The sequence below is a fragment of the Temnothorax curvispinosus genome, unplaced genomic scaffold, assembly GCF_003070985.1.
Source record: "Temnothorax curvispinosus isolate PA1 unplaced genomic scaffold, ASM307098v1 QBEX01004860.1, whole genome shotgun sequence".
NCBI lineage: Eukaryota > Metazoa > Arthropoda > Insecta > Hymenoptera > Formicidae > Temnothorax > Temnothorax curvispinosus.
Genome location: NW_020214640.1, coordinates 336,361 through 350,945, shown reverse-complemented (window position 1 = coordinate 350,945; position 14,585 = coordinate 336,361). Strand labels below are relative to the sequence as shown.

General features: G+C 39.6%; 1 protein-coding gene across 3 annotated transcripts in view; it reads right to left on the bottom strand.

Annotated features, from left to right (window-relative positions):
- Positions 1-9,989: 9,989 nt before the first annotated feature.
- Positions 9,990-14,585, bottom strand: part of LOC112454177 (hemicentin-2) — a 325,911-nt gene continuing 321,315 nt past the window's right edge. For all 3 annotated transcript variants that reach the window (XM_025015421.1, XM_025015423.1, XM_025015422.1), the window contains exon 11: positions 9,990-12,116. In XM_025015421.1, coding sequence (XP_024871189.1) covers positions 11,880-12,116 — 237 coding nt within the window. In that variant the 3' untranslated portion in view covers positions 9,990-11,879. The remainder of the gene's footprint in view (positions 12,117-14,585) is intronic.

Sequence of the window (14,585 nt, the reverse complement as noted above, 5' to 3'; positions counted from 1 at the left end):
GGTAATTGATTTAAAGTAACATTTTTAAATACAATTTTCTTAAAGTAAATCCACTTTGAAAGAAGTGTGAGTAGAAGGTTTCGGCAGTTGTTTTCATGACCGAACCTTTTATTTCTTTCGATAATTCTTTAATTTTCAGTCACTTCGTACGTAAATTCTTGAACATCCTATTATGTATGTCCTATCCGAAAGAATCGGTGCATAGGTATAATGTGACATTGGTATATGGCAATGCGCTTACAACTTCAGTGTCACGAAGATAAACTGCAAACCCGGTTTGACATCGACCTAGTCCCCCTGGCCTGGAAAGATGACCGCGTAATCAGCATCGTCGACTTTCATCCTTATCAGTGTGACAAACGAGGATGGAAAATATCGACTCGTTGAGAGACGCGGCTGCATAAGCGAATATTTACATGCGCCATGGGACATCTATCTGCAAGGTTGGTCAGTATTCTGCGAGGTCACCGATAAAAATACACAAAAAGACGGGAAACAATCGCATTCGTAACTCGAACGCGAACTCAGTCACTCCGAAAACGGAGTTGCGAATAAAATAGACGAAGGGACGAAATAATACACAACGAATCTAGATAAATTGCTTATTGCTATACTATTAGCGAAAATGTTGAGAACATATTATTTTTGGATTGGCGAAAGAATTTTCGGTTGTCGTGCTGCTTACTTTCATCAGATTCGAAGTCCCGACTGAACCAATATCCATTATGTATCGACGCAAATAATCAGCTTTAATATCGACAATATTGATCGCGGTTTAACCGCGTTCAAAAATCGCGTGTAACGCAAACAACGCGATGTCGATACATTACGCAAATTAATATCGAATATGATTATGACGCAGCAGATCATGCTCCGCGACCGAAAATATTTGCACGTCGAATTAATTGACCTGCGAGTCTGCTCGCCCGCGGTGTGGGCGTTATCGCTGCTTTTTGAAATCGCATCGAGATCGTAGTCCGCCACTGTCAGGTTATTCATGATCTTACGGTTACAGAAGTATGAGCGAGATTACACGGAAAGGTACTCCGGGAGTATTTCAAGTGCAAACAAAACTAGGAAAAATTGCATACGGTAGGGAGCAACGGAATAGAAGAAGGAAGGGAAGGGACTCTCGCGGTGTGTATTCATATATCCAGTTCAACGCGCAAGGAACCCAGTGTGCGAAATGGATTATACCTCCGCAAAGTCAAATAAGCTTATATCACTCGAATAGTGCCACGACAACGAGTGCGGCAACGATCCCGCGAACGAGAGCTTTATCTCGGGAGCTTTCGTCTCTTCCAGTGCGCGCTCGCATCTTTACCGGAGCATTCGCGCGTATCCTCGCACGCACGCGCAAGTACATGCCGCGTGACCCATATCGCGGATGAAAGGATTAAAGAAACGTGCTAGGATGGCACGCGCCGCTGTTATTACGCTATGTTCTCTCAGCTGAGCCTAAAATGGTTAACTACACAAACGCATATCTCGATATTAAGCAGAACGTCGCAGAAATGCAGTTTACGATTAAAACGTAATTTTTATTCAAGTTGTAGAAGACGAAGGTTTTTGATACTACGAATGGATGTATAAAGATGACTGTTATCTAGATAACTTTTTATCAAACATGAGTTATTTTAATGTTTTATTTTATATGGACACTACAATTTTGAATTAGCAACAAAATGATACAACATTAATTTTATATTTATTTATTTTATTTATATTTATAGCTTAATTATTTCTAGATTAATTAAAATTAAATGATAGAAAGATTACAAGTTTTTGAAATTTGATTATTTAATCCATGATCGTTCGTCATGATGCAAAACTTCTAGAAATAATATTTTTTTATTATGGTTTCTATTATCTGCATCTGATATATAAATATGATAAATTTGTGCATTTTGCATAAGATAGGTCTGCGAGTTGCTGATAGGTCTGCGTTATCTCGGTAACGTTTTGGGCACGTTTGTACCGCACGCAATTCCACTTGCGGAATTCGTGCACGCTCGCGCACGTTCACTAATTAAACATATACAATAAAATACAAATTTGCAAGCGCAAAGAGGCGAGAGTAGTTTCCAAACGACAAGTTGTGTGCGCTTGTTCGATACGAGTCACGCGTTCACGCATTCACGCCTCTCGATTTCCATCGAGAGCGATGCTGCTAGACGAACGCGAAGTTCTCCTTTGTACGTTCGCGCATTGTTCGGCCGTTGAGGCGTCGAAGTATCCGAGGCGAGCGTTCGCTGTTCGAACGACTTCTCGACAAAAGGAGTCGCGAAACTTTGCGAGCGGATAACTTTAACGAGAGACAAATAAATAAATCATACGAGCCAGCAGCCGGTCGGCCGCGCTTTGAGGGGCACTCGTCGTTGGCCCTCTACCATCGTAAAGATTTATGTTTCCTATACCTTTATCTATACCCTCTCGAGGCGACACAGCATCGCGCCCCACTGTGTATACGTGTGGGCTCGTGGACCATAAATCCGCGAGCGTCAACTCGGATCGGAAGCCTCGAAGCTTCGCGCCCCTTATCGCTCGAAGATACGAAAGCTTATCTCGCGAAATTATGGGAGCCTGCGGAATATTGCTTCCGATTAGAATATCATCGGAACCGAACGTCGGAAGACCGGACCTATCGTCGCAACTTATATTCTCGATCTCGTCGAATGGGGCATCGATGATAAATGAGACGCGGATCGGGACTGCGAATCGATATTTCCGGCTTTTACAACTACGTGTAAATTACCTCCATCGACTGTATATTTTTTTAATTGCAGCGCGCTCAGAATATGGTTGCGCGAATCGGATGAGGTGGAAAACGCGAATCGAGTAACTTCGATGAAAACTGTGGGAAGTTCAAATAACCGCGTGATCGAATGTACCCCATACACGTTTTTCGTTTCGCACTTTTTATTTTCCGTCCGACGGAAGCCGTAGTTTTACTTTCCGGCTAACTATAAAATCAAATAATAAATTGACGCGGCTATCATCTTTTCTACATGCTCCATCGAACGCGCAATCAGCCGATCACGGGGACCCCGTAAACGATCTCGAAAAATATAATATACACGAGTGAAACTTGTACTCGTGCGAGCTTAAAAAATAACAGGCGGGCGTGTAGTTTAGTTGTTGTGGGAGAGCCATGGCATTTATTGCGAACGAATAAAGCACGCCGACGTACGTGTTATTCACTGACGATGGTACGTTTCGAGTCCGAGCCTTTTTTTCGAGGTAGCGCTCCGTGCCGCGCGTTTACCCTCCTGCGCGCCGAATCGAAATTAAACGGACTCACCCCCGTCCGTGCGAACGGTGCAATGGGTAAGTGCAGCGCTTTCCGCGTGCGTTCCATTACGATCGTTTCAGCAATTTTGTCCGACGCGCCCGCGTCAGTCGATGTGTGCGCGAGGTAATGGCGGTTGTTACGCGCTGGTTTTATAGAACACCATCGTCTGATGGTTACTGGCGCGTTAAGGCAACGGCCCCACTGATTTTCACAAAGGATTTTTAATTCCGCTGTAATCCACGCATCTCAACGATATCGGTATCACGTCGGTTGGGCCGCGATTTCGACGGTTTCATTAGTTTTTGAATATAACGTTACACAAAGTATCGCGATATACGGGAACGTCACGTCACGGGAATGCAATATCTTTTATGCATCGGAGCCGAAAGTTGTATCTCATAATACGAATTATTAAATTATCGGTTTTCGTCGAATCGCAACGTGCTGCTGCAATGTGAATTTTACACTCCATTTATAAAATATTTTATTATTTAATACGCGTTACGTGTATGACGAGTTATTTTCCTCTTGCCAGTATCAGGAAAATATACGAGTAATATCCTTATGATAATGTGATTTGTTTATTTAACTGGAAAGCTAAATGTATCGGTAAACTCCGAATGAATTCGAACAAAATAAAAATATCTTTCTGATTTTGAGCTGTCGGGGATTGGTAAGCTGCATCCAATTTTTACGATTAATTGAAATGCAATAGCACTTAACTTAATTGAAAGCGATTTGTACCATGTATCTGTATTCGATGGAGAGGAGGGAGCACGGAACTTTTATTAATACCATATATATCTTCGTGTACACTTATCTCATTGTCCATTTATAGCTATCTGTCTCTCCGTCGAAAGAAATCATTTCATCCGTGTCGCGGCAAATTGGTAAAGTTTCTATGTTTTAACGCTGGCAAGTTATCATGCCGACGTTACTATGTATAATTTGATATTCTGAGCGACACGGGTTGAGCCGACCCTTATATCTCTCCCTCGCACCTGAAGCCCTACACCGAGGGGCGAATTTTCAGCGGGTGGTCTTACAAACGCGAAGGTCCTTCACGGATTTCATGAGACGAGCCAAGAAAATGGACGAATTAGCATTTAGAGCGCGATTTTACCGCGTACTCGCAAGCGCTTCTACCGCGCTTCTGCTCTTATAGGGATGCGAGTTTAAGGAGATACGAATATCCACCAAAGGTATGCGAGCCAGAAACTACGCTGACTACTTTGAAACATGATATAGATTTTGTTATTAAAGATGTTTAGTTCTAGTTTACACAGAATCCTTATAATACTACCTTTTATGGAGATTAAGCTGTAAATAATGAACTTGTACGTTATTGAAAATTTTTATATATAAAATATTATTTAATAAGATAGTTTTTACACAAAACAAATTTGTAACGGAATAGTATAGTGTATAGCAAAATCGCGTTACGTAATAATTCTAATTTTAACTTTTATTTTAACCTTATACTATGCGACATAGATCGTTGTAACATTATTAAACAATATCCGCAATTTAAAAAATATCCAAGAATATGACAGAAATAATACATATATTAAATACAGAATCATATGTGTAAAATATGATAATAATTTACATTCTTTATCGGTATAAGTGTTATAAAAAAAGCAATGTTATATTTTTTCAATATTTCCAATCTTAAGATTGGATTTTTGACGCAATAATTCTTAGTATGATCATAATTTCCGACTTATCTTTTATCACTCTTTGTCTTCCGAATTGATCGCTCTGCGAATATTAGGTGTAGCCTCGCTGCATTTCGCGCGGACGAGCGATGGCGCGTGGCAGCGCATGCACTCTCGATCACGTATGTCCTCGGGTATATCTTTCGCGCTTTCTGACGTGCGCGTCCCGGTGGGAAGTGGGAAAATAAATAAATGACGAGCGATTCCCGCGGGTGGCTGCTAGCCCGGACGAGGCAAGGAGCAATTTCTGTGTAGATAGCGCGAGAATTATGGCCCCTCGCGAGGCGACGGAGGTTTAAGCCCTCCCCGGGTGTTCCTAGCCTTACAACTCCGTAATTTTTACCCTCCGAGAAGTTAAGAGTAATTTACTAGCTCCACGTAGGCGTTATTCGAGAACGTTCTCCTCGAGAACGAAGGCCCCGCCGCTGAGCGTTTCGGTAGCTTCGCCCTTGTTAATTGTCTACCTCTGATGAACTTGATTTTCAGCGGGGGGACAGGACATTGTGGTAAGATAGATGTCGGCAATATCGCAACAAAAATAGCTATTCGTTCCCGGCTCTTGTTTAATTGTGGCTGATAGTCAGCAAACTTTTGAAGAATTAATACAATAAGCGAGTGAAGTTTGATAATGATATGGTAAATGACATGGTAACGTTTAAGTAGGTAGAGGAGTTTAATTAACGCGATGTAACGCATGATAACCTAAATAGTTATTTCTTTGAAACAATCAATTTACACAAGGTAGATATTCTATAATCTAAGAAAGTTATTCAGTTAAGACTTTCCTGTACTATTTCTAATCAGATATTTAAATCTGCTGTGTGTGTGTATGTAAAATGGAATTTTTCTGTCTTATAACGGATGATAAAATTTTGGAACTTGTGCAATAAGCTCTGCGTAAGTTTTTGCATTTTATAATCGAACTTTGCACCATCCATTCTTGATTCTCCTTGTTACTATACACTATACATAACGTTCAAGAATAATGACGCAATGTAATACCGTTTTGGAGTTTATTGTTAAATCTGCTTTGACGCACGCGAGCAAGAGAAGATAACACGAGACTTTAAACTGCATATTCTTGAAGTTGCTCTTTATGGAGCTTCGCGAAAGCTTGTACAGGATAACACGAAAGAAGAAAGGGATATAACTCGTATCTAACTTTACTATACTTAAGCTTAAATAACTAGAGAATATAAATAATAATATAAATTATAATAATTATCTGACGGGTTTTAGGAAATATTAATAGCAAATATTCTCTTTGTCTTAATATTGAGCAATTGATCGTTAGCAGTTTTTGCAAACTTTCAATAGAAACTTCACTAAATTTATCTTGGTATCATGGAGAAACGAGTTCTATTTTAACGCAACATTTGACATTAATAGAGTGATAAAAGTTTTTGAACAAAATTATATATATCTGAGGAACCACACTTGATGGTTGTAATAGATAATAAGTTGCAAGTTTTCATCTATAACACGACTTTTCTTATATAATTACATAAATGACACATGAATGACAAATGCTAAAAATATATATTTTTCCATTATAAAAAGTATAATTTTTACGTTAATATTATTTGTGTATTTTTACATACATTTTCTAGTGTAGTCTGATATGTGTCACCAATCTGTCGCTTTTAAAAGCAAACATTGTTTCTTAATTTTCTGGAAGTTTTTTATGCCCAGTTTTCTCATTTAATTTTCTGAACGGATGTCAGAAGAACCCTTATACGGAGGCTGTTCAAAGATTTGATTCCACACATTATATTTCCGCAATATTAATTTAGCGAGAAGGAAAGGGAAGGGAGAAGAAAAAGTACTGTCGACGCCATTAATTCGATTGGACAAGAGCATTTCGTTTCGGATCACAGGCCTCGGGGATCCATTATGTATTAGCAGGATCGATTCGGTCTGCGACCGGCAAGATTAAGGGCAAAGACGATCGCAAGAAGCCGCCGACTCAGCCACGAAAATCCCTAACATAATTTTCTCCATACGAGTTTCAAATCTCCCGAGATAATGCGATGTTGCGGCTCGGTGCACGAATATACAGTTTGTAGGAACACAACTTACGGGGAAGTTTACAAATATTTCTCTCTGTGTCGTTGTCTCACATGCCAAAGATTACCCGGAAAATCGAGGATTTAAATGGAAAGGAATGAAATTTAGATATGAAGAGCTGCGTGTTAAAATGTGTTATATCTTAAAAAAAAGGAAGAAAAGAAAGAAGATATTTTTTTAAATGACATATTTACATTTGTACCGTTCATTAATTTTAGTATTAAACATTACACGATTAGATGGAATTGAACATAATAAATTACGTAATAAATTAATGTTTGACGTTTAGTTTAAACAGTCGATTGCGTCACACTTTTATTCTATCGACGCTAAGCGGATATCGCTCTTATGACCATTCACAATCAGTTATACATTGTCATACCCGTCGTTTGTATTCGTCAAGCGAAACGAAGAGATTGGATAAGAAATATTGAAGAGGTTTATGAAATATTCAGTGAAACGTAGTAGAACGACGAATGGACGAATATCTGGCGGTTGTTCCGTGAAAATCGGATTGCGATTGTTAGGATTAATCGAATCTTTCGCAAACGGCGTAATTATCATTAACGGTGGGCCAACTGAGACCCGAGATCGAGTCCACGACGCGTTTAAAGCGCAGAACGACCTGAACGATCGTTTCACTTCTTTTAGCACTCGTAGCTTCTTCAATCTGCCGGTAACGTCTAAAAAGCTGAAATTGTGGCCAAGTGGTAGTGGTGATGTAGGAAGCGCGCTTCCACGAGACAAAGCCGGATTGTTCCGCCGCGCGCGGAGGAAGAGGCGGAACGATCCTGGGCTTCCTGCACACTGAAACCCACTGCCTCCTCTTCCTCCTCCTCTTCGCCCTGCTGCCTTTACCGCGACGTTCGTAGCGAAAGCTTGTTATATTTAAGCCGAGAAATATATACACGTGTACGCGCCAGTTAACACGACTGTTACACGTGACTTGGTTGGCGCATTCGCCACGGTACGTTGCGTGTGTTGGTATTGCGAATTAAATTATTTTCATCGTCATATATATGTACGTATAATGCACATACGCACACACACACATATATGTGTGTACCTGGCGGGGCATAATGCGGCCAATTTTCGTGCCGCCGAATTCCGACGTGGCGCAATTTAGCCGCAGGAACGTTCTCAAATGTGGTGCGCGATATGGCGCGCTTCGGTCTGACATATGCAATTTAAAGAGAACTCATTTCTTAATGCGGTATCAAGTGGCAATGATACGCTAACTAACAATGAGCGAAACTTTTTATTGGAATTTCTTTGTTAATCGAATTTCCAATTTAGCAATTCAAGAATGCTTTGAAAAGAGGAAGATTAACGAATTTGAATACTTCTTATGTAAATCAATTTAATATCAACATTCTAATATCAATCTAGTAAAGTCCTTTACTATGTAGTTCTTTTTTACCTTTCTTCTGTAGGTGCAGATTTTGTAGATATTTTAATAAAACTATCAAGGAACGCACGCGATTTTCGTAATACATTTCCGTATATAGAAACGGATATAAATCTCACGGAATAACAGGAAACGGCCGGAAGTAGAAGTAATAGAGAACAGACTGAGTCTCAAATGTCGCGGTTCAAACCGCGGGCAAAAACCATTGGGAAAGAAATGGCTGTAAAGTCGGTCACGTTTTGACTGGAAGAATTCTTCACGTGATTTCTTTGTGAAAGTAATTCGTCTGCATCTGCGGCTTCGTTCCCTCCACTTAGAGCTTACCCGAAGCTTTCACCTTATTTTATTAGAGAGACCCAATTCGTGTTCTTCTCGTGAACCTTCCACGAAGCAATCCTTAAAGTTTCGTTATCTTTATACTCGTAAAAAAATCTTTTCTTCGTTGGATTGATCTTACAACGTAGTTTTGGCCGTTAAAAATTGTCAAACAAATGCAATTAAAACGACCTGTTTGAAATGGCGAATTGAATATTCTGTTTTACGAAACAAAAAAAAGTGTGCAAGTTGAAACTTGCACATTGCTTCCTCATAGTTATTAAGTGTTTATTTTTTTCAATGTATAATTTTCAGTATTTATTTGTTTTGGCTTCCTCATAGAGGAAGCTTTGTGTGCGAAGGTTTCTACTTAAACACTTAAAAACTCTAATGAAGCAATGTGCAGGTTTCTACTCGCACACTTAACTCTTTAGGAGCCTGTATACATAATTATGTACCCACACTTAAGAACTCTAAGGAAGCAATGTCCAAGTTTCAACTTGCACACTTAATAACTCTGTAAAAATAATCAACCGAATTTAAATTTTAAATATATGAAATAGGGGTAGAAAAGACTGAGTAATTTAATAGAATTATTAAAAATTGTTAATATTAAGGGGGTTACCGATTTCTTTTAAAAAAATGTACGTGCCAAAACATTTTTTTAAAAGAAATGGGTAACCCCTGTAATATTAACTATTTTTAATAATTCTATTAAATTACTCAGTCTTTTCTACCCCTATTTCATATATTTAAAATTTAAATTCGGTTGATTAGTTTTGAAGTTATGGATTTTTTAGTAAATTGTGCACATACATACATACATACATACAGACATTTTTTTTTGGGCAATATTTTGACGTTTTACAACAATCTGAAGATATTAACGTCAAAAACTATAAAACCAATTTTTTCTTTAGTTTTTTCTACCCCTATTTCATATATAATTAATTTAAATTTGGTTGATTAAACCCAAGATTATACGCAATCAAAAGTTAATATACGAATTTACGAAAACAAAGCTTCCTCTATGAGGAAGCAATAATACATCTCTAACTTATATAAACGCAAACAACTTGTATTAGTAGTAAAAAATGGAAGAATATTAGCGGAAGAGTTGTGAAGTGGGATAAGAAAACGTGGAGGAGCGCTCATGATAAAGGGAGTATCATAAATATATACACTGCGATTATTGTAAATATCATTTATTGGACTCTTAGGCATCATTGGGTACAACGATTACACCACGTTGCTTACTTGTAACACCTTAGCGATCTGAAAAAAAACTCGGGTTCGTCAAAGTCGACTAAATTAACATGAAGACATCAGGTATGTTTATTTCGTATCTATAGATAGTACCGACTGCAGTCACGCGCGCGGGTAAGACATTACCGGCGACAAAGATTTAGCATTAGTCGTCGGTAAGCCGAGTACAAATTCTATTTTTACAAAAATTAGGAACCACCGAATTTACGAAAAAGTTACCTTAAGGATCCTCGAAAGAAGCGAAGAATTGATTGGAACGGGATCGCTACGCCGCGCTACGTTCCATTCCCAATCGGATAGATCAAAGTATCGCAAAGACAACAATGTCCATGTTTCTCACGATGAGCTACAGCTAAATTCAATTTAGGACGTTCACAGGACATAGTGTACTTTATTGTAATGGTTCTCGTTGAAACGCTCGTAAAACGCAAAGCGACTACCGCCGCTTTGCTCCTCGGCCTCAATCAACGAAACGAGCATTGTGATCGTGCGAACGAGATTCGGGGGGGAAGGCGAACGAGAACTTATGGCTAAATAAAACTTTATAAAAATATATCAACGAATAATAAATATATCTCTAACAGCGTCACTGTATAATTCGTCGTGTACGGGCGTACGATAGCCTACGCATTTACAGTCACTATATACATACTATCAAACTCTACTTATTCTAAATAATATACAACAATTTATTTTAGTCGCCCCTATCTTTGGGAATATTTGACGTTGCACAATTAAGTTTCTCTCGTCCGGTAGCGTGTCCATATACTTTCGTACAGGAGACCGCGTATCCCTCGTTAAAATTTGTAATTATCTTTTTATTCTATTACGTCACACCTTCCTGCCGGCTCATACTTTATTATTTCGTTATTATTACGAGCAGTATCGCTCGTCGTATTTGCGTCACGGATTTGTTTCGCAATATTAATACATTACAGTTCGGCACAAAGTCGATCCATCCGAGTTCGTTCGACCGCAATTTAACTGTATCTTGTTTTTTTCATTCGCGAAAAATTCGCCAGCGGCAAGAAAGAAAGGGGGGAAAAAAGAAAAGAATTGGTAACCGTTTCGTTCGAATCTCTACACGCGGAAACACCGTTCCACAATTCGCAAACATCGGCTTATTTATTTATTACCTATACAAGTATATACATGTATGGCGAATCGCGCGTATGTGCGGTACACGCGCGCACGGATTCATAGTTTACAAATTTTCACTCTATGTAAATACGTATCCCGTCGCCCGCGCGATCCCTTCCTTTCCCTTCTATTCCTCTCTCCAATCTTTCCTCCACTATTCTCACATATAAGGCCAGAGAAATCGAATTTTAATCGTGTCTCGATCACACGGGGACTCGTTCGTGCGGACGCGAGCTTGCCTAAGGTTTTACACACGACGACGGCAGCGGTCCGTGCGCTTTCGCGCGATCGTACATTCGTAAACGCGTCTTTCAGAATCGCGTTCCGGAGTAGAACAGAAGAGGACCGATCACGAGATCCGAGGAACACACCGAGGCCGTAATAATCCGACCCGAAGGCGCGTCAGCAGAGCTTCCATCCGTGGTTTCATTGTATTCGTGTAACGTCGTAGACACGCAAGTGTCGCGTCGCGGCATGTCGAGCAAATTGTGCGTCTCGTTGACGCGAGAATCGCGCGGGGGGAAATTCTTTCGGAGAAAGAATTTCGACGTTATATACAAAGAAGCTTCCCTTTTTTCCTCTCGCCATTGGGAAAGCTGACGTACGAGCTTTCCGTATCTCTAGGAATTTTGCCAAAGTTTCTTCCGTCTAAATCTCCATTGGGCATGTCGTCTCAGCGACGGTGTTCCCGCAGGATCGCCTGCAGGGTCAAACAGAGCAGAAGATACGTGATACTCGCCGATCGGATGTGGGCATGACTGTAACCGGAAGCGTGCGTCACGTTGAGTAGAACGGAAGCGTCGGCGATCCCTGCCGATGAACGGACGAGCAACAACCATTCTCCCGCGTGGGACCACTGAATCGTCTCGAAACGCAGGGTCGTCCTGTAACATGACTCCGTGCCGCCGTCCTGTAAAAGAGTAAAATGGAACATGAATAATTGCTCTTTATCGCGCGCGTGTCTTCCATATCTAACCAAGAAAGCTCAAGGCAGTGAAGAATTTCAGCGCTCCTTTCAACGTGTTAATATGCAAAGAAATTGGGGCAACGAGATATATTATTCATTTGATATTCATATTTAAATAACCGTTGTTTTGATTATCAAAACGGTTTTCTGTTTCTCTTTTATGAAATTTATTTACATCAAAAATTAAAATTCTATTAAAAAAGATACGCATAAAAACACATTATAATATTAATATAAATTTAAATAAATTTATATGATTTTTTTAAACATTGCCATTGAAAGTGAACGAGCTTTTATTATATTTTTTAATTTATTAAGTACGACATTTTTATGATTATATACATTTTACAGGATAAAAGCAGCCTCTTCCTGTTAACTGAAATTCTTATTTGCCGTCACGAGTTGCAGGGAACGAACTCGCTTGAGGTTGACCCATATCGAGCTGCTTTGTTCTCTGATAAGATGTCAAGCGAGACGCTATAGAGAGAATTCCGAAAGTTTTCTTTAACAAGCTAAGGTAGGGTAACGAGCTAAGGTAAAATGGCATCTACAATTCACAGTGACGGTATACCAAGCTCGTGCTCGCGAAGATCTTTATGAAGGACGTTTTTATGGCGCTTTCATGGCGTTTTAAACTATTGAGATCTGGTTGCCGCGGGTCATGCTCCAGACTAAGACGTTTTTATCGCATAATGCTCATTAACTTGCGATTCGATAACGTCCATCCAGTCGTCCTCTTATCGGACATGGTCTCTTTCTCTTTCGTTCTCTCTTTACGATTAAACTTTCACGTAAAACTTCCGGCGAGAGGAAACTGGGAACTTCCGGCGTCGTTCTACGTTCTCGCTTCAATTATCCATCTTACCTTCGACTGCTTCTTCTTAGACCCCCACCCCACCCTCTCGGTCTTCTTCATCTTTCATCCCCTTAAAATACGTTTTATTACTTTCCGCATTAGTACCTATAATGACTCCTTTTTCTCTGACTTCGTTTCTTTGTTCATGGAAAAATCAATCGTATTAAGCCGATCATAGGTTCACGGAACTTCCGGTTTATGGGATAATTGACCCTAATAAGAGAGCAATACTGATGGTTTGTACGAAACGATGAAAAAGAGGTAAAATTTTCTCTTGATAAGTATTGATACGACTAAAGATTTATTAACCTTTTCTTTATCATTAGATGTAGCTAATCGGCTATTGTCCCAGGTTTTTGTTGCCCGAGTTCTCATTTTATATTTTGTCTTTAAAGACACATATAAAAACGTTCCAAGATATTGACCTTTTTAGTCGCGATAAACATTAAATTTTGATTTAATTTTAACATGTATGTTTTATAAATATAAGATATATCTAACATATTGCTATGTAAGTTAAATTGAAAAAAAGCTTAAGAAAAACAAATTAATTCTTCAAGTATCTTATTTTAATATAAATGTTTTAAATTTGCACTGGACATCTGGAATTACTTAGTAGGTAATATATTTGTATATATATTTGGTCAAAATATTATGTATCTCTAACTGTTGCATGAATATCTGTGATTTGACATGATTATTTGGTGATGAAAAGAGAAAGATACATGCTAAGATATAAAATATTTATTCATTAACTTTTAAATTAAACAGGACATCGTAAAATATCGTGTACTATTGTACTGGGTATTTTTCCGTTATTGCGACACTGGAGGGACATAATATTACGTGACACTTTTGCTTTCCATCTTATTTTAGCATACAACTAGAACGCGTATAGTGGAATACTTCTCCGCTTTGGTCGCATAGAGCCGATCGAATGTACACGACGTTATTGTGACTTTTTAATATTGGAGGCAACGGAGTTTCCCTCGCATTCACTTTATCGATAACGCGAACGGGGAAGAATACGTAATTGAATCACAGACTCGTGCGCTGTTCGTTGGCAAAACTGATGTCGTCTTACGGCGGTATATTTCATCGTTGCGATTCGTAACAGACGGAGGAGTCGTCGTTGTCGTCGTTGCAGGGGGTCCGGCGAGTTTTTCGTATGCAAGGAATCGGCAGTTTCTTGCTCCATTTCACCCCGCGTTTCAGCCTCCCACTGCCCTTCGACCACCATCCTTTTCGGCACAACGGAGACCCGTCGACCCGTTCTTTTTGTATCCTTTATTCACGAGCTTCCCCTGCATCATGCCATCATCCCACCTTCCTTTTTCGCACCCCTCTTTGCGAATCATCTCGCGTCTCGCTCGCTGCGTTTCCTCCCCGTCTTCCTCTTCTTGTTGCTCTCATCTTATTCCATCTCCTTGCATTTCTCTGTCTTTTCTACCACGCACCATACATATATCTGTCCTTTTTACTACGCTATCATGTTAGCTTTCCTCATCTTCTCTCTCTCTCTCTCTCTCTCTCTCTCTCTCTCTCTCTCTCTCTCT